This window comes from Budorcas taxicolor, chromosome 5, assembly GCF_023091745.1.
Source record: "Budorcas taxicolor isolate Tak-1 chromosome 5, Takin1.1, whole genome shotgun sequence".
NCBI classification, from domain to species: domain Eukaryota; kingdom Metazoa; phylum Chordata; class Mammalia; order Artiodactyla; family Bovidae; genus Budorcas; species Budorcas taxicolor.
Genome location: NC_068914.1, coordinates 145,341,708 through 145,368,967, shown reverse-complemented (window position 1 = coordinate 145,368,967; position 27,260 = coordinate 145,341,708). Strand labels below are relative to the sequence as shown.

The following is a 27,260-nucleotide window of genomic DNA, read 5'->3' as shown; positions in this document are numbered from 1 at the left end:
TTTGCATTTCTTTTTCTTGGGGATGGTCTTGATCCCTGCCTGCTGTACAATGCCACGAACCTCCATCCATGATTCATTAGGCACTCTGCCCATCAGACCTAATGCCTTGAATCTGTTTGTCACTTCTACTGTATAATCACAAGGAATTTGATTTAGGTCATACCTGAATGGTCTAGTGGGTTTCTCTACTTTCTTCAATTTAAGTCTGAATTTGGCAAAAACAGTCAGCTCCCCGTCTTTTTTTTGCTGACTATATAGAGCGTCTCCATCTTCAGATGCAAAGAATGTAATCAATCTGATTTCGGTACTGACCATCTGATCATGTCCACATGTAGAGTCCTCTCTTGTGTTCTTGGAAGAGGATGTTTGTTATGACCAGTGCATTCTCTTGGCAAAACTCTATTAGCCTTTGCCTTGCCTCATTTTATACTCCGTGGCCAAATTTGGCTGTTACTCCAGGTATCTCTTGACTTCCTACCTTTGCATTCTAGTGCCATATAATGAAAAGGACATCTTTTTTAGGTGATAGTTCTAAAAGGTCATGTAGGTCTTCATAGATCAGCAACTTCAGCTTCTTCAGCATTACTGATTCGGCGTAGACCTGGATTACTGCGATATTGAATGGTTAGCCTTCATGTATGTGACAGTGCAAAGATTATTAAAACGCTTGTTCCACTTTTGAATTTGGTTCATTTCAGTTCAGTCACTCAGTCATGCCTGACTCTCTGTGACTCCACGGACTGTAGCACACCAGGCTTCCCTGTCTATCACCAACTCCCAGAGCTTCCTCAAACTCATATCCATCGAGTTGGTGATGCTATCCAACCATCTCATCCTCTGTCATGTCCTTCTCCTCCTGCCTTCACTCTTTCCCAGTATCAGGGTCTTTTCTAAGGAGTCAGTTCTTCATATCAGTTGGCCAAGGTATTGGAGCTTCTACTTAGGCTCAGTCCTACCAATGACTATTCAAGATTGATTTCCTTTAAATTGACTGGGTTGATCTCCTTGCCATCCAAGGGTCTCTGAAGAGTCATCTCCAACACTACAGTTCAAAAGCATCAATTCTTCAGCACTTAGCTTTCTTTTGAATATGCTCAATTAATCGATAAGTTTCTCTTTGGGCCATGACACAATGCTTGTGGGATCTTAGTTCCTTGACCAGGGTTGAACCTAGGCCCTAGCAGTGAAAGTGCAGAATCCTAACCTCTGGACCACCAGGAAATTCCCTAACCTATAAATCTTCCTGCAAGTATATCACATATAAAGTGATAAGTTTATGTCACATTATGGAGACATAAATGCCAAAGCAGAGTGATTCCTCACTCCTTGCAAGGAGTCTGACAGCATTATATGGCATATGGTCAAGATGATGCTACCAAATGTATGAGACTACCTATATTTTGAATCTCTAGGGAGGCTGGGCATTGAGGAGCACAAATTCACTCTTTTCAGACAGAAAGATGGCAAGAGATCAACTGACTCCACTCACCTGTCTGAGAGGACCTCACCCCATCCTCCTCCTCTGAGGGCACTTCCTCCTCACACCCCTGAGAGGAAGGAGGAGTTCCAGGCACTGGTACTTCTTCGGCATCATCGTAATTTTCAGCAGGGACATCAGTCCTCTGATCTGGGGGTTCCAAGAGCAGACAAGGGAGTGTATGAAACCGCAGTAAGTGGGTTGGCCTGGGGAATACCTAAGATACCTTCTGACCCAGAGTTTCTGAGTTTCTCAATAGGGGCACCAGTCACTCCTTGTTTCAAAAGACTTTTTTCTCTAAGACCATGTTTCCTTTTTATGTGTCCATAAGCCAAAACATGATTTTACATATCTTAATATTTTCTGGTGGAAACTACATATCTCAAAGCAACTCTTCCACCCTTGAGCATTGCTAAAGGACTTTGACAAATTGTGCTTTACAGATGTTATTTTTAAAAAACATTCTGTGCCTGTGGTGTTTCTGGACACAGAGAGACCAGCCCCGACGTGAGACATCACAGAACAGCCAGAGAAGGAGAAGGACGGACCCCATCTGGACACAAGGGATGCCTCTGGTCCACCAAAGGAAAACCATCCCCCTTAAGTCTCCTCTGAGAAAAACTCTCCTCCCCAAAGCCCAGCCGAGGCAGGTCCACCTCTATTTCCTGGAGCGGTCCTGTACTCACTGTTGTCCTCACCATCTCTGGTGCAATATGGCAGTTTAGTCAGTGAGAAATCTGACGGGAAGTGTGGAGACAAACATCACACAACACACAGAATGGCCCACCCCGCACCCACGACCTGTGTTAAGGCTGAGAAGGGACAGGCCAGGCTCCTGCAGTGTAGACAGAGGCTGGGAGATCACGGAGCTCTGAGAGTCCATCCTGCCTCTCTGGAGGAGCCGTCTCTGTGAGCCTGGGGCACACATGGGGTCTGCAGATGCTGAGAAGATGTGCACAGCCAGGGGGTGGTAACAACCAGAGATCCCAGCAGGGCAGACAGAGACACTCACCTGGGCTGCCCAGACCTTCCTTCTGTGTCAGAACATAATCGAGCTCCTCATACACAGCTTCAGCAAGAGCATCTTCATAGCTAGATAAGGCTGAGAGATCACCCAGCAGGTCAGAGAAGCTTCCCCAGATACCCCCATCCAGCCAGCCCACTGTCATCTCCCTGGTGTTCACATGGGGGCTGCCAGGACCTCAGCATCGTCTCCTACCCCGTGCACTATGTCAGCACATTCTCCCCTCGTCTGACCCTGATTACAGCTCAGCGCCAACTCTGTCTGGTCTCACAGGAGAGTCCATGAGTTATGAGAGTTCACAGCCCAGTCCTAAGAACCTCTGTCTACTCAGCCCTTAGAGCTCAGCACGGAGCACATGGAGTCTGCAGACTCAGAACAGTACCTGGCCCAGGTTCCCTCCTCACACCTGCCCCATCTCCTGCCTGCACACACTCTCCCTGGTCCCCAGGCCCCCCTGCAGCCCACCTCTGCGCTCTGCTCTCCATCTGAGCAGCTGAATCACCAGGATGATGAGGACCAGGAAGAGAAGGGACCCCAGGATGAGGCAGAGGACCCCAGGCAGGGACAAGATGCCAGGGAGAGGATTTGAGGTTGTTCTGGTCCCTAGGAGAACAGGAAAAAGGGCTGGAGATAGTCTTGGGCACAGAAAAATCTCCTGCGTCAGCATTTTCAGGAGCTCCGGACAATGGCGTCTCAGCCTCAGACAGTGTCAGGGCTCCCCGGGGTCTTGTCCTGAGACAAGTCAACTCTATCTGGCCAGTGGGGCCCCAAGGCAGAGCTGGGGATTGTCAGGGAGCTGCCCTGCTGAGACAGCCTCTGAGGACCCAGCTCATCCCCTCTCCTTGGGCTTCAGGAGACAGAGCATCAAACATCCAGGGACCTGCACCTCACTGATGACGAGCAACACACAGGGGCAGGTGGGAGTTCCTTAGATTCTCCAACATGGGAACCAGACTTCCTTGGACCCCGGGCATGAGATCATTTGACCCTGGACATCAAGGCAGGGGATTGCCCCAGTGTAATGCCCTGGCTGCTCCCCAACAGCCACGGCTCCTCAGACTCTTTCCTCTTCTGAGCTGTCAGAGAGCCCGCAGAACAGGTCCCCAGTATTTGAGTATTCTCCCCTGCCCGTGGATGGATCACAGTACCTGCTGTAGTCGGGGGCAATGTTGTCCTTACACCTAAAGAGAAAAACAGTAGTGTGGGGGAGAAGAATTGGCCAGAACGCAGGGCAAACATTTTCCCTCGAGAGCCTGAAATCACCCCTCAGTCTCCACAACATCAGTGTCAAGTCCTCCCAGCTCCCCCGTCCTAGATCAGAGCCCCAGCACCCGGGATGTCTGAACACAAACTCCCCACCACGCCCGGCCCAGCCCTCTGCCCCCGCGCTGCCCCAGCTCACCCAGGGGGGAGCCCGAGCCCCTCACTCACCAGAGCACCTCACACCAGCATCCTCCTCGTGCTTGCAGTTGCTCTGCCCCCAGGGCTCTGCAGCACAGTCCCACAGGGAGGACTCCCGGCCCCCGCACCGCACCTCGTCCAGCCAGATGCTCCCATTTCCAGGGCCGAATGTCGCAGCCTGCACGGCTTCCAGGGCCTGGCCACAGCCCAGCTGCTGGCACACCACCTCGGCCTCTGCCAGGCTCCAGGAGTCATCGCACACGGTGCCCCAGGAGCCGCTGTGCCAGACCTCCACCCGCCCTGAGCACTCGCTGTCTCCTCCCCTGAGCCGGAGCTTCTCTCTGTCTGAAAAGGCAGCAGCCCCTCCTGTGACTGCCCTGGTGGGAGGAAGGAGCCCCTGGGAGCCACAGGGGATGGGGCGGGGCTGATATACCTGTGCAGGGGGCAGCAGCTGGACAGCTCTTGGGTCTTCTTCCTGCAAACAACAGGGAAACAGTGGATCAGGAACAGTTGAGGGTGGTCCTGTCCCCACATAAGATTATCTAATGCCCTTGGGTCAGTGCAAATGACATATGAAAACACAGGCTCATTATCTCTTGGGCTGAAACATTCACTGCATCTGATCACCAGCTGAAATTACTTTAAATATTTACTTGTTTAGCAGTCTTCACACCCCACAGCAAATATAAACACAGACATCTACAAATGTACACACACTCCTCTCAATGAAAGTTCCATTAGAAGGACACTGTATATCTTATATGTGTCATATTTCTGCTACTAGGACATGGCCTGCATATTTTATGCACTCATTCAACAAATATCTATGGAAAACCATTTCTAAATACTTAGATAGGGGCTTGATAAATATTTATTAAATGAATGAATAGACAAAATTCAGTGAAATAAAATTTATTTTTTTAAAATTCATACTAATCACTGAAATAGTAATCCAAATATAAATTAAAGGTAACAGTATATGATAATAGTTCACATTAAAAGTAATCAGGCCAGAAGCATAGAGTCAATTTATATTCAAAATCTCATGTACATAATTTTAATGGAAAATTATTAGATAGATTATAAAATACTCTTACCTATTATTCAGTGTGACAAGTGGGCAAGTGAAGACTACTGTTGTGAAAGGAAACTCTCTTTTCTAAATTTGTTTTTAATTGGGAGATAATTGCTCCACAATGTAGTGTTGGTTATGTGTGTGTGTGTGTTAGTCGCTCAGTCATGTCCAACTCTTTGTGACCCTATGGACTGCAGCCCACCAGCCTCCTCTGTCCATAGAATTTTCCAGACAAACATAGTGGAGTGGATTGCTATTCACTTCTCCACTGGATCTTCCCTACCCAGGGATCAAGCCCAGGTCTCCTGCACTGCAGGCAGTTTCTTTGCTGTCTGAGCCACCAGAAAAGCCCGTAGTGTTGGTTAGGAATCTCTTTAAAAGGAAGTATACAGGAAAGACTTAGTAGAATTCTGAGAAGACATATGGACACATATATGTACACACTGAGTAAGCCAGAAATTTTTGCAATAGTGAAAAAAAGCCTAGTGAGAAAAATTTGTATTGAGAAGATGCAGAAATAATAAACAAAAGACTGAAAATATATATAAAAGAATTAAAGCTGACAGAAATAAATATAAATTTTAAAAAACAGAAGGGTAAATAGTACCTGTCATAAAGTATCAACGTTTATATATTCTTTCCAGATCATCCTATCAAAACTCCTACCCACTATATGCAGAGAACCTCTGAGAAAATGATGGCAGGACCTCTGTGAGCAGGTTGCTCATTTCATGATCAAAGACTGTACCACCTCTCAATTCACAGGGTTTAATTGCAGGAAAAACATCATCGATAAAAGGTCTCATAGTTTCATGCCTCTATGGCCTTCAAATGAAAAAGACAAAGAGATGAGCAAAGAGAGGCAAGGAAAGGAGTGAGCCTCTGCTTTTGAAGTATCTGATCCCACATTCTCTTAGCTGTGGGTTTCAGGCAACATCCAGAATACCATTCAAGGTGTACCTGAATGGGGTGTGTGTGTGTGTGTATGTGGAGGGGGAGGGAAGGAGAAAGAGAAACAGAGAGAGAAATGTTGAAGGAATAAGGTGCTATGGTTGGACTATTTGTCACCTTCGCCAACATTTATTTATTTCATTCAAATTTATTGCTGAAATCTCAATTCCAATGTAACAGTATTTAGTGGTGGAGCCTTCTCAAACTCTTCCAAAAACAGAAGAAAAAGAACACTTCCAAATTCACTTTCTGAAGCCAACATTAGTCTGATACCAAAGCCAGATAAGGACACCATGAGAAAAGAAAATTATGGGCTAATACTCTGATAAATACAGGTGCAAAAATCATCAACAAAATATTAGAAAACTGAAATTCACAATACGCTAAAAAAATCAAAAACCATAATCAAGTGGATGTTTGTTCCAAGGATACAAGGATAGTTCAACATTCACAATTGATCAATGTGATACACCAAATAAACAAAATGAAGGTAAAAATCATATCCTCAAAGAATGCAGAAAAAGTGTTTGACAAATTCAACATTCACTTACAGTAAAAACTCTTTTACAAAGTAGGTATAGAAGGACTGGCATCTCAACATAATTAAGGCCATATGAAAAGTACACAGCTAACATCATACTTGACTGTAAAAAACTGAAAACTTTTCCTCTGAAATCAGACACAAGACAAAAAACATCTATTCTCACCACTTTTATTCAACTTTAGTTTTGGTAGTCCCATCCAGATCCATCAGGCAATGAAAAGAAAATCAAGATATCCAAATCTGAAAGGAAGAGGCAAAATCGACACTATCTGCAGATTGAAAAGTGAAAGTGTAAGTCACTCAGTCGTGTCTGACTCTTTACGACCACAAGGACTGCAGCCTGCCAGGCTCCTCTGCCCATTGCAATTCTCCAGGCAAGAATACTGGAGTGGGTTGCCATTCCTTCCTCCAGGGGATCTTCCTGACCCAGGGACTGAACCCAGGTCTCTTGCATTGCAGACAGATTCTCTACCATCAGAGTCATGAGGAAAGAAACCCCCTTACTTGATATTATATGTAGAAAACACTGAAGACTTCAGCAAAAATATGAGAACCAATACACTCAGTAAAGTTGTAGAAGAAACATCTGTATACAAAAATCATATGCATTTCTTTACACTAACAACAAACTGCTATAAGAGAAACTGAGAAAACAATTCTATTTACATTTGCATGAAAATGAATAAAATACCTACGAATAAATTTAACCAAGGAGGTGAAAGATCTGTACACTGAAAACTATAAACACATTAATGAAAGAAACTGAAGATGACTCAAATAAATGGAAAGATATTCTGTGCTCATGGATTGGAAATCTAATATTATTAACATGCCCATACTACCCAAAGCAATCTACAGATTCACTGCAATCCTTACCAAAATTCCAATGGAAATTTTCGCAGATACAGAAGAAACAATCCTAAAATTTGCATGGAACTACAAAAGACGCTCAATACCAAAGCAATCCTGAGAAAGAATAACAAAGCTAGAGGTATCGTGCTTATTGATTTCAAACTATATTACAAAGCTACATTAATCAAAACAGTAATGTCATTGGTATAGAAATGAACACAGAGATCAATGGAACAGAGATAGAGAGTCCATAAATAAACCCACATTTCTATGGTCAATTAATTTTTGACAAAGAAGCCAAGAATATACAGTGGGAAAAGGACAGTTTTTTCAGTAAATGGGCATTGGGAAAACAGGACAGCCACTTTCAAAAAATGAAACTGAACCACTATCTTACACCCTTCACAAAAATTAACTCAAAATAAATTAAAGACTTGATCACAAGTCCTGAAGCCATAAAATTCCTACAGGAAAACACAGAAAATAAAATCCTTGACACCAGTCTTTGTGATGGTTTTTTGGATTTGACACCAAAAGCAAAGGGAACTAGGGTAAAAACAAGCAGTTGTAATGACATAAGGCTAAAAAGCTTCAAGGAAACCATCAACAAGGTGAAAAAGCAACCTATGGAATTGGAGAAAATATTTGTATATTATATTTCTTGTAAGAATTATTATCCAAAATACACAAGGAACTCATACAACTCAGTAGCAAAAAAATAATCTGATTTTTTTTAAATGGGTAGAGAACCTGAATAGATTTTTTTTTAATTTTAATTTTTACTTTATTTTACTTTACAATACTGTATTGAATAGATATTTTTAAAGAATACATACAACTTGTCAATAGGTACATGAAAACGGGCTCAACACTATTAGTCATCAGAAAATACAAATCAAAACCACAATGAGATATCACCTCAGATCCTCTAGAAAGGCTTTTATCAAAAAGAAGAAATAACAGGAGTTGAGGAGAATGTGAAGAGACTGGAAAGCTTTTGCACAGTTAGAGGGAATGTAAGTTGATGCAGCCCCTATGGAAACAGCATTGAGGTGCATCAAAAATTAAAAATAGAACTGCCATATGATTTAGCATTTTCACTTTGAAGTATTTATCTGAAGGAAACAAAAACACTAACTTGAAAACCCAATGTTCACTGCAGCAACATATGTTTAGTTGCTAGGTTGTGTCTGACTCTTTGCAACCCCATGGACTGCAGCATGCCAGGCTCCTCTGTCCTTCACTAACTCCCAAAGTTTGCTCAAATTCATGTCCACTGAACTAGTGATGCTATCTATCTCATCCTCTGTGTCCCCCTTCTTCTTTTGCCTTCAATATATCCCAGAATCAGGGTCTTTTCCAATCAGTCAGCTCTTCTCAGCAGGTGGCCAAAGTATTGGAGCTTCAGCTTCAGCATCAGTCCGTCCAATGAATATTCAGGGTTGATTTCCTTTAGGATTTATTGCTTTGATCTCCTTGCTGCCCAAAGGACTCTCAATGCAGCTGTGGCATCCAAGAACCACAATTCAAAAGAATCAACTCTTTTTAGCTTCTTCTATAACCCGGCTCTCACGTCCAAAGATGACTACTGAAAAAAATATACCTTTGACCATATGGACCTTTGTCAGCAAAGCGATATGTCTTTTTAATACACTGTCTAGGTTTTTCACAGAGGAGCAAGCCTCTTTTAATCTCATGGCTGCAGTCACCGTCAGCAGTGATTTGGGAGTCCAAGAAAAGAAAATATGTCACTGTTTCCACTTTCTCCCCTTTTATTTGCCACGAAGTGCTGATGATCTTGGTTTTTAGAATGTTGAGCTGTAAGCCAGCTTTTTCACTCTCCTCTTTCACCCTCAATGAGAGGCTCTTTAGTTCTTCTTCACTTTCTGCCATTAGAGTGGTAGCATCTGTGTATCTGAGGTTGTTGATATTTCTCACAGCAATCTTGATTCCAGCTTGTGATTCATCCAGCCTGGCATTTCCTATGATGTTCTCTGCATATAAGTTAAATAAACAGGGTGACAATATACAGCCTTGACGAACTCTTTTCCCAATATAGAACCAGTTGGTTGTTTCATGTCCAGTTCCAACTGCTGCTTTTTGATCTGCATACAGGTTTCTCAGGAGGCAGGTAAGGTGCTCTGGTATTCTCATCTCTTTAAGAATTTTCCACAGTTCATTGTGATCCACATGGTCAAAGGCTTTATGTAGTCAATGAAGCAGATGTGTTTCTGGAATTCTCTGGCTTACTCTATGATCCAACAAGTGTTGGCAATTTGATCTCTGGCTTTTCTGCCTTTTCTAAACCCAGCTTGTACATTTCAGAAGTTCTCAGTTCACTTACTGCTGAAGCCTAACTTGAAAGACTTTGAGCATAACCTTGCTAGCATGTGAAATGAGCACAATTGTGAGGCAGTTTGACCATTCATTGGCATTGCCCTTCCTTGAGACTGAAATGAAAACAGACCTTCTCCATTCCTGTGGCCACTGATGAATCTTTCAAATGTGCTGACGTATTGACTGCAGCACTTTAACAGTATTACCTTTTCGTATTTTATAGCAATATATATGAGTCAAACAATGTAAGTCTTCACTGATGAATGGATAAAGAAAATGTTATATAGAATTATATCCACCCATAAAAAAGAAGAAAATCTTGCCAGTTGCAACAACATGGATGGACCTCGAGGGCATTATGTCAAGTGAAACAAATCAGACAGAGAAAGAAAAAGCACATGCAATCTCATTTATACATGTAATATTAAAACAAAAAGCAAGTTCAGAGATGCTGAGTAGTTGGTGGCTGTCAGAGGTGGGGGATTTGGTGCAGCAAAGGTAATCAAAAGGTATAAATTTGAATTATGAAATTAATAGGTGAAGAGATATAATATACAGCATGGTGACTATAGTGAATACTGTATTGTCTATTTGAAAGATGGCAAGAAAATACATCTTAAAGATTCTCATCATGTAAGAAAAATATTTAACTATATATATATGGATCCATATATATGGATCCATATAGAGAGATATAACTAGACTTACTGTAGTGATCATTTATCAATACATACAAACATATAAGCATTATGTTGTAAACAGCAAAAAATATAGTGTTGTATCAGTTATATCAATTAAAAATTTTAAAACAGAAAGTTTGGAACACGTAGATTAAATTAGCTCCATCCAAACTTCAATTTATGAACTCAACTTAAACCCATCACTTAGATTTTAAAATATCAAATCTCACTAATAACATCCTACAGAGTTGGGAAAGACACAGAAACAGACATAAGTCACCTGCACATGAGATGTAGGCTTCCTCCTTTGGAGAGCATGAACTGTATTTCCATGGGCCTGAAGGACACTGCCAGAGAGAGGTATCAGTTTTCTGACACTGAATTAAATCTACCCACCGGGGTCTAGAACCTTCCCTGAGACCAACAGAGGTGTTGAGACTTCCGCTGTCCCCACAGCCAAGCTGACTGCAGATAATGGACACGGTGACATCGTCCATGGGGCTGTGGCAGACACTCCCCCAGGTCCCGTTGTAGAAAACTTCCAGCCACCCAGCACACTGCTGGTCCTCGCTGACCATCCTGAGGGCCAGGAACTCTAAGACCAAAAGAGAGGAGACAGGACACAGTGAGCACTCCACTCAGTGCTCTAGGTCTTCCTCTCTCCCCAAAATTGTGAACATTCATCTGTGACCAGGCTGAGGAAGCAAATCCATTAGATGACCAGAGGGAAACTTGTCTCCTTTTCACCTGACTTTGTCCATTTGTGTCTGTCTTTCTAAATATTTCTACCACCATGATGTGGTGGATATGAACTGAGAGGAAGACCAACCTGGACACCTGCAGGGAGAGGGAGCTGACTCCTGCTTCCTGACAAAACATCTAAGAGAGTGTATGAAAGGGATGTGATGTGGACAGTGTGGAGGCAGATAGAATAATGGACCCACAGATGTCTACATGGAAGCTGTGTCTGTGTTTCCTTATCTGGCAAAAGGGACTTTACATATGTGATTACAATATGGTCCTTGGGATGGTAAGAGTAACCTGAAATATGGCAGATTAACCACCTGAGCACAGTCTAATCACATTCTTTGACTCATTATCCTTTAAAGTGGAATCCTTTTCCTCATTCTGGTTAGAGGGAGATCTGAATATGGATAATGGTCAGAGAGGTGGAGCGTTGCTGGTCTGATGATGAACAGAAGGGGGTTATGAGTGAAGGAAGGCAGGCAGTTTCTAGAAGCTTGAAAAGACAGGAAACAGATTCTTTCCCAGAGGCTCAGAAGTGATGTGGCCCTGCTGAAACTTTTATCACAGCCCAGTGAGATCCCTGCTGGACATCTAGGGTAGAGAAGTGTAAGGAAATAAACATGTTGTTTTAAACCACTAACAATGCAGCAATTTGTTATAGAACAAACAAAAACTAGCACAGTGGCTTTAAGACTTCTCTACTCTATGTACCAGAAGGGTGAGCCCTGATTTCAAGAAAAACTGTGAGAAAAGGCTCTGCCAGGAAACACTACTGAGAAGAAAGCACCAGAATCTCAGCTGCTGCAGGAGGCAGTGAAAGCACCTCGTCTTCCCCTCTGCTGGAAAGACAGGCTCCATGGGAGGAAGCCTCCTTCTCTGGTCCTTTCAGCATCTTTCCCTCAGGGCTCAGACCCCCGTCCTCCAGGGCCCCACCCCTCCTCCAGCCTGTGGACAGTGTGGAGTGCTGACCTGAGCAGATGACCCCCACGTCCTCCTTGTGTCTGCAGTCGTGCTGCCCCCAGCCCCGGGAAGGGCACTGCCACACCTGGGACTCATTTCCTGTGCAGTTCAGGTCGTCCAGCCAGATGGGCCCTGATCCTGCCCCAAAGTGAGCAGACCCCGTGGCATTGAGGGCTTCTCCACAGCCCAGCTGCCTGCACACCACGCGGGCATCGTCCAGGTCCCAGCCGTCATCACAGATCGTGCCCCAGGAGCCCTGGTCAAGGATCTCCACTCTCCCGGCGCAGGGACCGCCCCCGTCCACCAGGCGGAGCTGCCTGCTGTCTGAGGAGAGAGAAATGGGACAATGGGGTGGTGACCTGGGGAATGAGAAGGGTCTTCTGTCTTGTGGGACCCTCACCTGAGCAGTAGGGGGCGCTCTCCTCTGAGGCCGCAGATCCTGCTGGTTCAGACACAAAGTGGTCGCACTGGGGCAGCACCTGGGTCTGGTTTCCTGAAGAAACAGCGATGATTAGAGGGTTGGGAGGGTTAAAGAACAGGAAAGTCAGTTAAATTAAATAACTTTCAGGAGGGGAGGGAAGTTTGGGGGAAAAGGGATCCATGTATATGTATGGCCGAGTCCCTGGCTGTTCACCTGAAACTATAACAACATTGTTAATCGGCTAAACCCCAATACAAAGTAAAAAGTTCAAAAGAAAAAAATGACCTAGTGATGGAGCTGAGATGAAAGCTGGAACACACTGGTAAAGTTACCAGAATCTTAGTGTTCCCTTTCTCCAGGAAGAGCCCTGGTCCTGACAATGGCACGATTCCTGTTTTAAGCCAAGCTTTGCCCTAAGAATGAGGTAAACAAGTTGTTCTATCCTTAATCCACCCCTAAATAGAAGAAGCAAAACAGAAGCCTTTCTGAAGGAGTTGTACAATTATTTATCTACAATGTTGCAGTTTTAAAAATACTTATATAGAAGAGATCTCATGGAAAACCAGAGCAAAAAGAAACATTAAAAAATTTCCCAGGGTGTTTGGCTCTTAAAGTTACCTGACAGAAAATTTATTTTCTTTTATTAATTTTTATTTGAGTATAATTGCTTTACAATGTTGTGGTAGCTTCTGCTGTACAGCAAATTTAGTAAGTTATACACATTCATATGGGCTTCCCAGGTGACTCAGTGGTAAAGAATCTGCCTGCTAAACAGGAGACTGGGGTTCCATCCCTGGGATGGGAAGAGCCTTTGGAGAAAGAAACGGCAATCCACTCCAGTATTCTTGCCTAGGAATTCCTATGGATAAAGGAGCATGGCAGTCCATGAGGTCACAAAAGAGTCAGACACAACTCAGCGACTAAACAACAGCAACTATTTCTATCTATCTATTTGTTTATATATATATATATATATATACACACACACACACACACACACACACAAACACATATCCCCTCTTTCATGGATTTACTTCCTATTTAGTCACCACAGAACACTGAGTAGAGTTCCCTGTGCTATAAGGAAGTTATTATTTATCTATTTCTGTGTGCATGCATGCTAAGACACTTCAGCTGTGTGTCTGACTCTGTGACACTATGGATTGTAGCCCATCAGGCTCCATGTCTATGGGATTCTCCAAGCAATATCTATTTTATACTTAATATCAATAGTGTAGGGCTTCTGATTCTGGTGGCTCAGACAGTAAAGAATCCGCCTGCAATGTGGGAGACCTGGCTTTGATCCTTGGATTGGAATGTTCCCTGGAGGAGGGCATGGCAACCCACAGTAGTTGTACCAATTTACATACTCATATGTAGGAGGATTCCCTTTTCTGCACATCCTCTCCAGCATTTATTTGTGGATTTTTTTAATGCCAGACATTCTAACTAGTGTGAAGTATTACCTGCCTGTAGTTTTGACTTGCATCTCTCTAATTATTAGTGATGTTGTATTTGTTAGCCATCTGTATGTCTGAAAAAAAAAATGTCTGTTTAGGTCTTTTTCCCATTTCTTCATTGGATTGTTTGGTTTGTTGATTGAGTTGTTTGTGTGTTTTGAAGATAATCCCTTGTTAATTACTTCATTTGCAAATATTGTCTCCCATTCTGAGAGTTGTCTGTTTTGTTTATGATTTCCTTTGATATGTAAAAGCTTTTAAGTTTAATTAGATCCTATTTTTTTGTTTTGTTTTTATTTTCTTTAGGAATTTGATCAAAAAAGATCTTGTTGCAACTTAAGTCAAAGAATGTTCTGCCTATGTTTTCCTCTAAGAGTTTTATAGTCTGACAGAGAATTTAAATAGCCATGATTAAAGTGCACAAAGAATTAATTGACATGATGTGTATCTTGGCAGAGAAATGATAACAAAAACAAATGAAAATAGTGTTTATTATTTTTCTCTAATAATAGTGGGGTATGCATAGGATTAAATTTTGAAAAATACAGACAAACTTACAGAATAAAAGAAAACTGCCTGTAAAAGAAAAAAATTCTACAGCTGAAAAAGTTAACAGCTGAAATTAAGAACTAGAGAATGAGTGTATCAGCACATTAGATTAACATAAAGTAGAAATAGTAAAATGGAAAATCAGAGGATAAATATTCCTCTATTTAGAAATGCTGGTCCTATGGTAAGTGCCTGGTTAACAATGCTATATAACAAAATTTCCCCTAACTTAGTAGTTGAAGGAATTTAGTTTTAAATTTTGCTCATGATTACCCGGGTCAGTAAGTTGGGAAAGACTCAACTTAGCATTCTATCTTTGGGGTTTCTCATGTGGTTGCATTTAGATGTCATCAGGGACTGACATCTCTAAAGGTTTAACTGAACTGTGGTTATGTAAGGAAATTCCCAGAAGAATTTTTGTTGTTGTTGGGAGGGAGGGATAAAGGAGCATCTTGTCTGCAACCTAATCCAGAAAGATTTTACATAGTCAGGGAAAAACAGGGCAGGAGAGGGACAAATAAGGAGAGAAAGGGAAGGCTAGAGCAAGACAGAGAGAAAAAAGAAAGAAAGAAGGATTAAAGCAAAATACTAATCCAACATTTGGGGAATCCAGGTAAAGTTCAGAGAGAATTCATTCCTAGAAAACCTTCACTAAAAGAAATACTAATAACATCAAACCCATAAAATGCCTAGGAGAAAACCTAGTTAAAGATGTGCAAAACATCTGAGAGAAAGTCAAGACCTAACTGAATGAAGGGATATATTTTGTCAGTGAATTGGGAAACTCAATGTTGTCAAAGTCAGTCATTCTCAAATTTATATACAGATTAAATCTGACCTCAATCAAATTCCCTTGTGCTTTTGTATGTCTGAAACATCACAAGCTGATTCAAAATTTACGTTGCTGTTCAGTCACTTAGTCGTGTCTGACTCTTTGTGACCCCAAGGACTGCAGCACACCAGGCTTCCCTGTCCATCACCAACTCTTGGAGCTTGCTCAAACTCATGTCCTTCGAGTCAGTGATGCCATCCAACCATCTCATCCTCTGTCATCCCCTTCTCCTCCTGCCTTCAGTCTTTCCTAGTATCAGGGTCTTTTCTAGTGAGTCAGCTCTTCGCATCAGGTGGCCAAAGTATTGGGCTTCAGCTCAATAATATATACCAAATACAAAAACCAAGACTGACCAAAGTAGTTGGCAAGAAAAGCAGCAACATAACTTCTTTAAATTAAAGTTACCCAGACTTACTATGTGTGCTTAATCACTCAGTCCTGTCCAACTCTTTGTGACCCCATAGACTACAGCCCGCCAGGCTCCTCTGTCCACGGGGATTCTCCAGGCAAGAATACTGGAGTGGGTTGTCATGCCCTTCTCCAGGGGATCTTCCCAACCCAGGGATCAAACCCAGGTCTCCCGCCTTGCAGGCATATTCTTTACTCTCTGAGACACCAGGGAAGGTTCAAGACTTACTATAAAATCACAATAATTAAGAAAAGTAGTACAGGTGCAAGGAGAGACAAAGGATACAGTGGAACAGAATAGAGAGTCTAAACAATGTATTCAGACATATGCGCCCTTTCGCTTATCACAGAGGTGGCACTGCAGTGGGGAATAGTCTTTTCAGAAAAAGATTTTGAGTCAACTGGATACCCATATGAAAACAGGACACTTGACCCTTATCCTACACAGATGTCAATCCTAGAAGCAATGTACAATTATATGCAAAAAAAAAAAGAGTAATTACACTTCTGTGAGATACTCTCAGAGAACATTTTTGTAATTTTGGAGTAGACAAAGTTCATTTTAGAAGACCATAAGGAGTTCTAGGGACTGGATCAATGGACTAGTTCAAAACCGAGACAGAAGTACGTCAAGGCTGTATATTGTCACTCTGCTTATTTAACTTATATGCTGAGTACATCATGCGAAATGCTGGCCTGGATGAAGCACAAACTGGAGTCAAGATTGCTGGGAGAAATTTCAATAACCTCAGATATGCGGATGACACCACCCTTATGGCAGAAAGTGAGGAGAAATTAAAGAGCCTCTTGATGAAAGTGACAGAGGAGATGAAAATGTTGGCTTAAAACTCAACATTCAGAGAACTAATATCATGACACCTGGTCCCATCACTTCATAGCAAAACGATGGGGAAACAGGGACATACTTTATTTTCTTGGACTCCAAAATCACTACAGATTATGTCTACAGCCATGAAATTAAAAGATGCTTGATGCTTAGAAGAAAAGCTATGACCAATCTAGTCAACATATTAAAAAGCAGAGACATTACTGACAAAGGCCCATCTAGTCAAAGCTATGATTTTTCCAGTAATCATGTATGGATGTGAGAGTTGGACCATAAAGAAAGCTGAATGCTGAATAATTGATGCTTTTGAATTGTGGTGCTGAAGAAGACTCTTGACAGTCCCTTGGATGGCAAGGAGGGGCAACCAGTCAATCCTAAAGGAAATCAGTCCTGAATATTCATTGGAAGAACTGACGCTGAAGCTGAAGCGCCAATACTTTGGCTACATGATGGGAAGAACTGACTCATTGGAAAAGACCCTGAAGTGGAGAAAGATTGAAGGCAGGAGGAGAAGGGGACGACAGAGAATCAGATGACTGGATGGTTTCACAGACTCAATGGATATGAGCTTGAGCAAGATCCAGGAGATGGTGAAGGACAGGAAAGCTTGGCATGCTGCAGTCCATGGGGTTGCAAAGAGTCAGACATGGCTGAGCGATTGAACGGAACTGACTGACTGAAAGAGCACTACATGGACAGAAAAAAAGTTGATGAGCCAAACCTGAGATGAGTAACTTGGCTCATTGAAGTACAGCATACCATTAAGAAAATAAAAATATAAGACCAAGAATTAAACACACAAAAATCATAATAAATACTTTTGCCAAAAGTCATCATCATGGTAATTTGCACCATTGTATTTGTAACAGTCAAGAACTGGAAATAAACTCACATCTCTGCCATTAGTTGAATAGTTCAATGCATGGTCATGTGATCATTCAAAAGCATACTCAATAATAATAAAAATGAATGAAATGCTGCCATAAACAACATCATGAGTGAATGTCAAACACAGTTTGGAGTCAAAGAAATTCGATACACAAGAAAACATACTGTATGATTTTACATAAAGTTCAAAAACTGAGAAAATATTCTATGGCAGTACAAATCTTAGGTAAGCAGTGTTCCCTGGAGAGGAGGAAGACACGGCTATTGGGAGGCAATAGTGATTCTGTGGTGCTGTGAATGTTCTCTTTGTAGATCTGAGTTGAAGAGCATGACCTAGGTATACATTTATTGTTTGTACTTTGTTCTCTATTATTATCCTTAAATAGTAATGTTTCATAAAATATATTATTCATCTAGATGTTTCTTTCCCTGACATAGCACTTCTTAGCATTTCTTAGCACTTCTTTCCCCTGAAAAAATGAGTGAACAATGAGAATGCTATGGAGCAGGACCTTACAGAGCCTTCTCAGGACAGACCACCCTCACCTTCCTCTGTTTGTAGAAAAACCTAGCTAAAGAATAAATTTGATCACAGAAATGAAAAAAATCAGAAACAAAGGAAAACAGTCAAATATGACAAAATAATAATAGTTTGCTGCTGCTGCTGCTGCTAAGTCACTTCAGTCATGTCCGACTTTGTGCAACCCCATAGATGGTAGCCCAACAGGCTCCCCCGTCCCTGGGATTCTCCAGGTAAGAACACTGGAGTGGGTGCCCAAACAGATTCAAGGAGAAGGCAATGGCATCCCACTCCAGTACTCTTGCCTGGAAAATCCCATGGACAGAGGAGCCTGGTAGGCTGCAGTACACGGGGTCGCTGAGAGTTGGACACGACTCAGTGAATTTACTTTCACTTTTCACTTTCATGCATTGGAGAAGGAAATGGCAACCCACTCCAGTGTTCTTGCCTGGAGAAACCCAGGGGTGGCGGAGCCTGGTGGGCTACCATCTATGGGGTCGCACAGAGTTGGACATAACTAAAGCGACTTAGCAGCAGCAAACAAATTCAAGGACCTTTAGTTCCCTCTCATGGGCTATAGCTAACATTCTGAGCCATATCTTTGAGCTATTTGGCAGATACTGAAATCACATACAGGTGGTAGCAATAAATTACATGATGACCAGACTAGTGGGGTGCCATTTCCTTCTCCATTGGATCTTCCCAACCCAGGGATCAAATCCAAGACTCTTGCATTGCAGGCAGGTTCTTTAACATCTGCGCCAACAGGGAAATTCATAATCTTCATCTTACACAATTCCAAGATTGGCCTCAGGGAAATGGGAACAGACCAACACTAGAACTGATGATTAACTGTAATTCAAACAATAAAGATGACACTGATCAGACCTATTTCAAGATGACTGTCAGAGCTAGCTGTGCTATTCTGCAGGTAAACTGTCCCCGACTTCCGCCTGTGAACTCTTGATATTCCCATTTAAAAACATTCACCCCTGATCAGCAAGGAGGAGCTGGTTCTTTGGTACATTAGTCCTCTGTCTCCCCAGAACTGCTGGTTTCCTCAATAAAGCTGTCTTTAATTTTACCCCACACTTGTCTCTCAGTGTTGGATTCCTGAGTAATGAGCAGCTGAAACCCGAGTTAGGTACCAAGATTAAACATTTCACTACAGAATATCTTTCTTTTTAAGCCTGTTTCCCTTACTCTCTGCTCTGGGGAAATTTCACTCCTGGAGCATCCTAAGTATAGTAGCCCTTCCCTCTCTTACCTGAGCAGATCACAGAGGCCCTATTGCCATGGGAACAGTCCGGAACACCCAGGACAGTCACAGGGCATTTCCACAGGAAGGACTCAGTCCCTGAGCAGTGAAATCGGGCTTTCCAGAGTTGATCACTTCCTTCTGCTCCGTTTGGGGTGGAGATGGCGATTCCACAGCCGAGCTGACGACAGACAACATTGGCATTGGCCAGACTCCAGTGGGAGGCACACAGCGCTCTCCATCGTCCAGAAATGTTCACCTCCACCTGCCCCTCACACTGAGAGGAGCCATTTGTCAAGAGCCGGACATCTGTGTACACTGATAGAAACAGACAGGATTTCAGAAAAATCATATTTCTTGTTTAGCTTGAAGCGAGTGTACACAGAGGCTAAATCCTGACGTGCATCTCACCTGAACAGACAACCTGAACAGCCCGACTGTGGTGACAAGTGCCCCCTGGACAGGGCACTCTGGGGCACCACCAGAGCTTAGGCTCCTCCCCCTCACACCTGAACTCTTCAGCCCAGACCGGGCCATCAGACTCTCTGAAGGGTACTTGTCCCAGGACAGACACAGCCTTGCCACACCCCAGCTCTGCACAGATGACCTGGGCAGTGGGGAGTGTGAAGTTTCCATCAGACACTGGGGTCCAGGCTTCTCCAGAATGCACTTCTACTCGCCCTGAGCAGGGCCCATCCCCTCCAGCCAGACGCACAAATCCTAAGAGAAACAAAGAACAACAAACCCAGTGAGTGTTCATGAACCTGGCTTGACAATCGGAAACAACACCTCACAGGCAATGGTGGGAAAGTTTTTCTTTCCAACAGAGGAATAAGAGGGGATAAGAAGAGAGAATTTGACTGTCATTGTCAAATTGCATTTTCATGAGCAAGTTTCTGAAGAGATATCCAGAAGGATTGCAGGGTCAGTTTGGAATGGCTGAATCCTGAGAATATATATTGGTTAGGAACGTTAATTCTTATCTGGGGGCCTGGAAACTTCAAGGCCCCAAGACACCGCCAAGTGGTAAACATTCAAACTTGAGTGCAGAGCTGAACTAACTGAGAGTGAAAAAAGATCATGGGATTTGAGAGGTTAGAGGCCTAAGAGCCAGAGAAGTTTAGAAGGTCATCTTGAAATTTCTGGGGCTAGAATTTGGGGCAGTTTTCTCTGAGCCAATATTCAAGTCACTGGGGATGGGAACATCATGCGGGCTGGGTTCTGAGTGCAGGCATTAGGTCACAATCAGGTAACCTAACTGTGAAAGAAGTTGTTCACAGATAAGTTTGGAAATGATGAAAGCTCAGAGAGTCATAGGAGAGGGAGGGAATGATCCTAGCCATCTTTCTTAAAAACCTAGGATTTATGAACACACCTGGGAGAAAGTGAAGTCTCAATGGGATTATGCAAGACAACTGAGTTAGTTGATTACTTCATCCTAGACATGACATTCTTAGCAAATGTGAAGGAGTGATGAGAATTTAATGTATTCAGAGGAAAACAACAGAATAGGAAAGACTAGAGATCTCTTCAGGAAAATTAGAGATACCAAGCGAACATTTCATGCAAAGATGGGCTCGATAAAGGACAGAAATTGTACGGACCTAACAGAAGCAGAAGATATTAAGAAGAGGTGGCAAGAATACACAGAAGAATGGTACAAAAAAGATATTCATGACTAGGATACTCACAATGGTATGATAATTCACCTAGAGCCAGACATCCTGGAATGTGAAGTCAAGTCGGCCTTAGAAAGCATCACTATGAACAAAGCTAGTGGAGATGATGGAATTCCAGTTGAGCTATTTAAAATCCTGAAAGATGATGCTGTGAAAGTGCTGCACTCAATATGCCAGCACATTTGGAAAACTCAGCAGTGGCCACAGGACTGGAAAAGGTCAGTTTTCATTCCAATCCCAAAGAAAGGCAACGCCAAAGAATGCTCAAACTACCGCAAAATTGCACTCATCTCACGCGCTAGTAAAGTAATGCTCAAAATTCTCTAAGCCAGGCTTCAGTAATATGTCAACTGTGAACTTCCAGATGTTCAAGCTGGTTTTAGAAAAGGCAGAGGAACCAGAGATCAAATTGCCAACATCTGCTGGGTCATTGAAAAAGCAAGAGAGTTCCAGGAAAACATCTATTTCTGCTTTATTGACTATGCCAAAGCCTTTGACTGTGTGGATCACCAGAAACTGGAAAATTCTGAAAGAGATGGAAATACCAGACCACCTGAACTGCCTCTTGAGAAAACTGTATGCAGGTCAGGAAGCAACAGTTAGAACTGGAAAAGGAGTATGTCAAGGCTGTATATTGTTCCCCTGCTTATTTAACTTATATGCAGAGTACATCATGAGAAATGCTGGACTGGAAGAAGCACTAGCTGGAATCAAGATTGCCGGGAGAAATATCCATAACCTCAAATATGCAGATGACACCACACTTATGGCAGAAAGTAAAGAGGAACTAAAAAGCCTCTTGATAAAAGTGAAAGAGGAGAGTGAGAAAGTAGCCTTGCTGCTGCTGCTGCTGCTAAGTCACTTCAGTCATGTCTGATTCTGTGCGACCCCATAGACAGCAGCCCACCAGGCTCCACCATCCCTGGGAATCTCCAGGCAAGAACACTGGAGTGGGTTGCCATTTCCTTCTCCAATACATGAAAGTGAAAAGTGAAAATGAAGTCTGTCAGTTGAGTCTGACTCTTAGCGACCTTGCGAACTGCAGCCTACTAGGCTCCTCCATCCACGGGATTTTCCAGGAAAGAGTACTGGAGTGGGGTGCCATTGCCTTCTCCAAAAGTTGGCTTAAAGCTCAACATTCAGAAAACGAAGATCATGGCATCTGGTCCCATCACTTTATGGGAAATGGATGGGGAAACCGTGAAAACAGTGTCAGACTTTATCTTTTTGGGCTGCAAAATCACTGCAGATGGTGACTGCAGCCATGAAATTAAAAGACACTTACTCCTTGGAAGAAAAGTTATGACCAAACTAGATAGCATATTCAAAAGCAGAGACATTACTTTGCCAACAAAGGTCTGTTTAGTCAAGGCTATGGTTTTTCCAGTGGTTGTGTATACATGCAAGAGTTGGACTGTGAAGAAAGCTGAGTGCCGAAGAATTGATGCTTTTGAACTGTGGTTTTGGAGAAGACTCTTGAGAGTCCCTTGGACTGCAAGGAGATCCAACCAGTCCATTCTAAAGGAGATCAGTCCTGGGTGTTCTTTGGAAGGAATGATGCTAAAGCTGAAACTCCAGTACTTTGGCCACCTTGTGCAAAGAGTTGACTCATTGGAAAAGACTCTGATGCTGGGAGGGATTGGGGGCAGGAGGAGAAGGGGGTGACCGAGGATGAGATGGCTGGATGGCATCACCGACTCAATGGTCATTGGTTTGAGTGTTCTGGGAGTTGGTGATGGACAGGAAGGCCTGGCGTGCTGCGATTCATGGGGTCGCAAAGAGTCGAACACGACTGAGTGACTGAACTGAACTGAACTGAACTGAACCCTATCTATGTACCAACTGCATATTCCTTTCCTATCTGGATTTCTGAGCTAAGAAGCCATCAAGCTACGAAAAAGGAGAGTGAGAGGAAGATAGCAAGGACCAAGCAAGCCATATATATTTTAGAGATTTCCAAATTGCAAAAGCCTCAGTAGTTATGAAACATAGATTTGGAAACCAAATACTTGTTCCACAAGATTTTAACACCTTTTATCCCCTGTGCTTCTCCCATTTGCCACCTAGCACTGCTACCCTTTCCCAATTCCCCCAATGCAGAAAAGAAGAAATTATCTTAAGAGCTACAAATAGATGGAAAGGACACTCCAAAAGAGAAAAGCTTCTGTAGGGAGTGAGGTGGGGTGAGTGGTAGGTTAAATGGGGAGTGAATAGAGTAAGAAAGAGACCAATGAAAAGACACGTGATCGTGATTTCATCCTTCAGGGACCCTATTTGGACAGAGAAAAGGTAATCCAATGGGGAAAAAAACCCTGCACATCATAAAGAATAATTTTTAAAATAATTTGCCTGGTCTCTGAGTGTGCTCATGGTTATGTATGTAATGGTGGAATCTGTCCTGGTCAAGGACTCTGAGTGCATAAGTATGTGAACTTTGAAGTCTCAAAAAGAATGATGTAACAGAATAAAAATCTACTATAGAGAGCAGGAGAGAACAGAAAAGACACCACAGAAATTAAAGAATTGAAGGATTAGCCTGACCACTGATACAAGAATGAATGATGAGGGAGAGGATGATCTGCTTGCCTCTTATTATTTATGCATTTCCATCTCCCCAGAGAGGCCCAGGTTAGGAGCCCTAGCCTCCCCTGGCTGGGAATTTGGTCACAGGCTACGCATTCTAATTAAAGCATTTTTATTTAACTGATTGTTTTTGTTGCTCAGTCACTCAGTTGTGTCCGACTTTTTGTGACCCCATGGACTGCAGCACTCCAGGCTTCCCTGTCTTCACTGTCTCCCTGTCTTTACTCAAACTCATGTCCATTGAGTCAGTGATGTCATCCAACCATCTCATCCTCTTTCGTCCCCTTCTTCTCTGGTCTTCAATCTTTCCCAGCCTCAGGGTCTTTTCCAATGAGTCATTTCTTCTTATCATGTGGCCAAACTATTGGAGCTTCAGCTTCCGCATACCTCCTTCCAATGAGTTATTCAGGGTTGATTTCCTTTAGGATTGACTGATTTGATCACCTTACTGTCCAAGGGACTCTCCAGAGTCTTCTCCAGCACTACAGTTCTTCAGCGCTCAGCCTTCTTTATGATCCAACTCTCACATCCATACATAACTACTGGGAAAACTCAGTACACTCAGTACATGGCTAAGTGTTCCTCCAAAGTTTGCATTTATACAAATATTTTAAAGGAAAAATTTGAGAGAGAGACTTTTCTAGTAACAATGGAAGAATATATGACTCAGAGCATTCCATCAACAATTCTCTACCATTAAAGAACTATGAACATTTATCTCTAAATTTGCAAAGGAAACTTGAAATCTGGCACAAATCCATAAGAATCTCTGATCTGTTAAATGATATCCTCTGTAGGGATACCCTCTATACATGTAAATGATATCCTCCTATAGTAGGAGTAGCCTCCACTCATACTAATCTAGTGCAAAATAATGTCTCACACTGTCTGTATAGAAACAACTCCACCCAGAAAGTACATCCTCATTTTTGTCCCTGCCTCTCATAGCCTTCCTGTGCAAAGGGAGTGTGTTAGCAAATGTTTCACTCTTACAAAACGTGAATTATGAAAAAAAATTATGAGGATTTATTTTAACTGGGAGAATAAATAAAGCTATTTTAGTGTCAGGTAAGAGCACTGGAGAAGAACAGAATAGCAGAGACTTGTAAGAGGAAAGTATATGAAGCTAATTGCTCACAGCTACAGGGCACTCAGGGAGGATGGGTAGTTGTCTCGGTCCTCTCTAGCCCCCCACCCCGTCCCCTATTTCCCTCTGATCAGACACCAGCTTTCTTGGAACTTCCCTTCTCTCAGCTGGTGGGCATGAACTGACCATACCTGAGCAGATGACTCCTGCATCCTCGCTGTGATGGCAGTTGTGCTTCCCCCAATGCTGGGAAGGGCACCTCCACACGTGGGACTCCTTTCCTGTGCACTTCACGTTGTCCAGCCAAATGGGCCCTGATCCCGCCCCAAAGGAAGAAGAGAGAGTGGCTTCAAGGGCTTCTCCACAGCCCAGCTGTCTGCACACCACGTGGGCATCTTCCATGTTCCACCTGTCGTCACAGATGGTGCCCCAGGACCCCTGGTCAAGGATCTCCACTCTCCCGGCGCAGGGACCGCCCCCGTCCACCAGGCGGAGCTGTCTGCTACCTGAGCAGAGAAAAATGGGACACGGGGCGTTGACCTGGGGAATGAGAAGGGTCTTCTGTCCTGTGGGACCCTCACCTGAGCAGTAGGAGGCGCTCTCCTCTGAGGCTGCAGACCTGCTGGTTCTGATATGGAGTCTCTGCACTCATGCAGAAAGCAATGGCAACCCACTCCAGTACTCTTGCCTGGACAATCCCATGGACAGAGGAGCCTGGTAGGCTGCAGTCCATGGGGTCAAGAGTCGGACACGACTGAAGCGACTTGGCGGAGCAGCAGCAGCAGCATTGCACTGGGGCGGCAGCTGGGTCTGGTTTCTTATAGCAGTGGCAAGAGAATTAATAAGGTTGAAAAGTAGGAAGAAAGGTTAAAAAAAATGTAGGTAAAGAAGGGTTAAATAATGTCTATCAGTGCTGCACATTAAGTAAATAATGAAGTAGAGAATTGAACTTAAAATTTTCCACTTCCAGGGAGAATGGAGTTCACAGCAGGCCAATGTGTCTTGCTGGGTCTTCTGGATACAACTTGAAAAGCTGGAAAATGTTTTTCTAAGAAACAGTAAATGTATTTGACATTGGTTAACACAACATGGACTAAAGATGCTAACATTCTAAAGAGTGGAGATTATTTCAATGTTAGTCCAGGATCTATAGCTTCTTTTTCTCTGTGGGAATGTGCCAGTTCATTGCATAATTTAATGATTCGGAATCTGGGCTTGGGCAAGCAGAGGACTACTGTTGTGACAGGAAGCCAGCATAATCTGGGGGTTACCTGGTGCTGGAGTGACAGAATTAGAGTCTTGAGAGCCTCTCTCACACAGCAGGTTTTCTCCTCAAGCATTTGCCCAGTATATAAACTGTGAAGGGCAGGAAGCTAGAGAACTATATAAAAAAGACTTGGAAAGCAGAGTCTTTTTCATTATTTTGGGTACTTAGCTACCAAAGAATATAGGCTCTGAACTGAAATCTCGGAAAGCCTATGTCATAGGGACAGAGAAATCAGAGGTGGACTGAGTGCTACCAAAACTGCAACCCATACTTGTTACAGCTCAGTTTTAGGTTATATTTAGATGTTTGGGTGATACACACCCCTTCCCCCTACCTGCGAAGGAAAACAAAGGGTAAATCCTTTCAGGTGTTAGAAAATGTAACAGGAGTTATCTTATTTTTTCATATATAATTTATAGCATTCAATAAAATATGACATGACATTCGACAAGCTAGGATAACATGACAAGTGAACAAAGTGAAAAAAGATAAGAGAATGCAGAGACACACATGATAGGAATGCTGGACTTAGCAGATAAGGATTTTAACTACAATCAATGTATTTAGGGGAAAAGAGAGAAGAAGAGAATAAGCAGGTAAAAAGATGAAAAAAAAATCATAAACAAATACAAATGTCTAAGGAACTATTCCACTCCATGGGAAATAGATGGGGAAACAGTAGAAACAGTGTCAGACTTTATTTTGGGGGGCTCCAAAATCACTGCAGATGGTGATTGCAGCCATGAAATTAAAAGATGCTTACTCCTTGGAAGAAAAGTTATGACCAACCTAGACAGCATATTTAAAAGCAGAGACATTACTTTGCCAACTAAGGTCCATCTAGTCAAGGCTATGGTTTTTTCTGTGGTCTGTGTGGATGTGAGAGTTGGACTGTGGATGTGAGAGTTGGACTGTGAAGAAGGCTGAGCACCAATTAATTGATGCTTTTGAACTGTGGTGTTGGAGAAGACTCTCGAGAGTCCCTTGGACTGCAAGGAGATCCAACCAGTCTATTCTGAAGGAGATCAACCCCGGGATTTCTTTGGAAAGAATGATGCTAAAGCTGAAAGTCCAGTACCTTGGCCACCTCATGCGAAGAGTTGACTCATTGGAAAAGACCCTGATGCTGGGAGGGATTGGGGGCAGGAGGAAAAGGGGATGACCGAGGATGAAATGGCTGGATGGCATCACTGACTCGATGGACGTGAGTTTGAGTGAACTCCGGGAGTTGGTGATGGACAGGGAGGCCTGGCGTGCTGCGACTCATGGGGTCGCAAAGAGTCAGACACGACTGAGCGACTGAACTGAACTGAACTGAACTGAAGGAACTATTGCCAACCTAAAATAAAATATCTAGGTTTAAAAAGTGAATGAATAAGTTAAAAGAATTTTATATAGAACTTAGAATATAGT

General features: G+C 43.0%; 1 protein-coding gene across 1 annotated transcript in view; it reads right to left on the bottom strand.

Moving 5' to 3' along the window:
* Positions 1 to 27,260, bottom strand: part of LOC128048490 (antigen WC1.1-like) — a 51,738-nt gene that overhangs the window by 1,588 nt on the left and 22,890 nt on the right. The window contains exons 8-19 of the mRNA XM_052640889.1: positions 24,772 to 25,086; positions 19,643 to 19,951; positions 19,241 to 19,549; positions 12,449 to 12,541; positions 12,058 to 12,372; positions 10,622 to 10,936; positions 4,336 to 4,377; positions 3,933 to 4,247; positions 3,650 to 3,682; positions 2,967 to 3,104; positions 2,490 to 2,579; positions 1,490 to 1,627 (exon numbers count right to left, since the gene is read on the bottom strand). Of these exons, the coding sequence (XP_052496849.1) occupies positions 1,490 to 1,627; positions 2,490 to 2,579; positions 2,967 to 3,104; positions 3,650 to 3,682; positions 3,933 to 4,247; positions 4,336 to 4,377; positions 10,622 to 10,936; positions 12,058 to 12,372; positions 12,449 to 12,541; positions 19,241 to 19,549; positions 19,643 to 19,951; positions 24,772 to 25,086 (2,412 nt within the window). The remainder of the gene's footprint in view (positions 1 to 1,489; positions 1,628 to 2,489; positions 2,580 to 2,966; positions 3,105 to 3,649; positions 3,683 to 3,932; positions 4,248 to 4,335; positions 4,378 to 10,621; positions 10,937 to 12,057; positions 12,373 to 12,448; positions 12,542 to 19,240; positions 19,550 to 19,642; positions 19,952 to 24,771; positions 25,087 to 27,260) is intronic.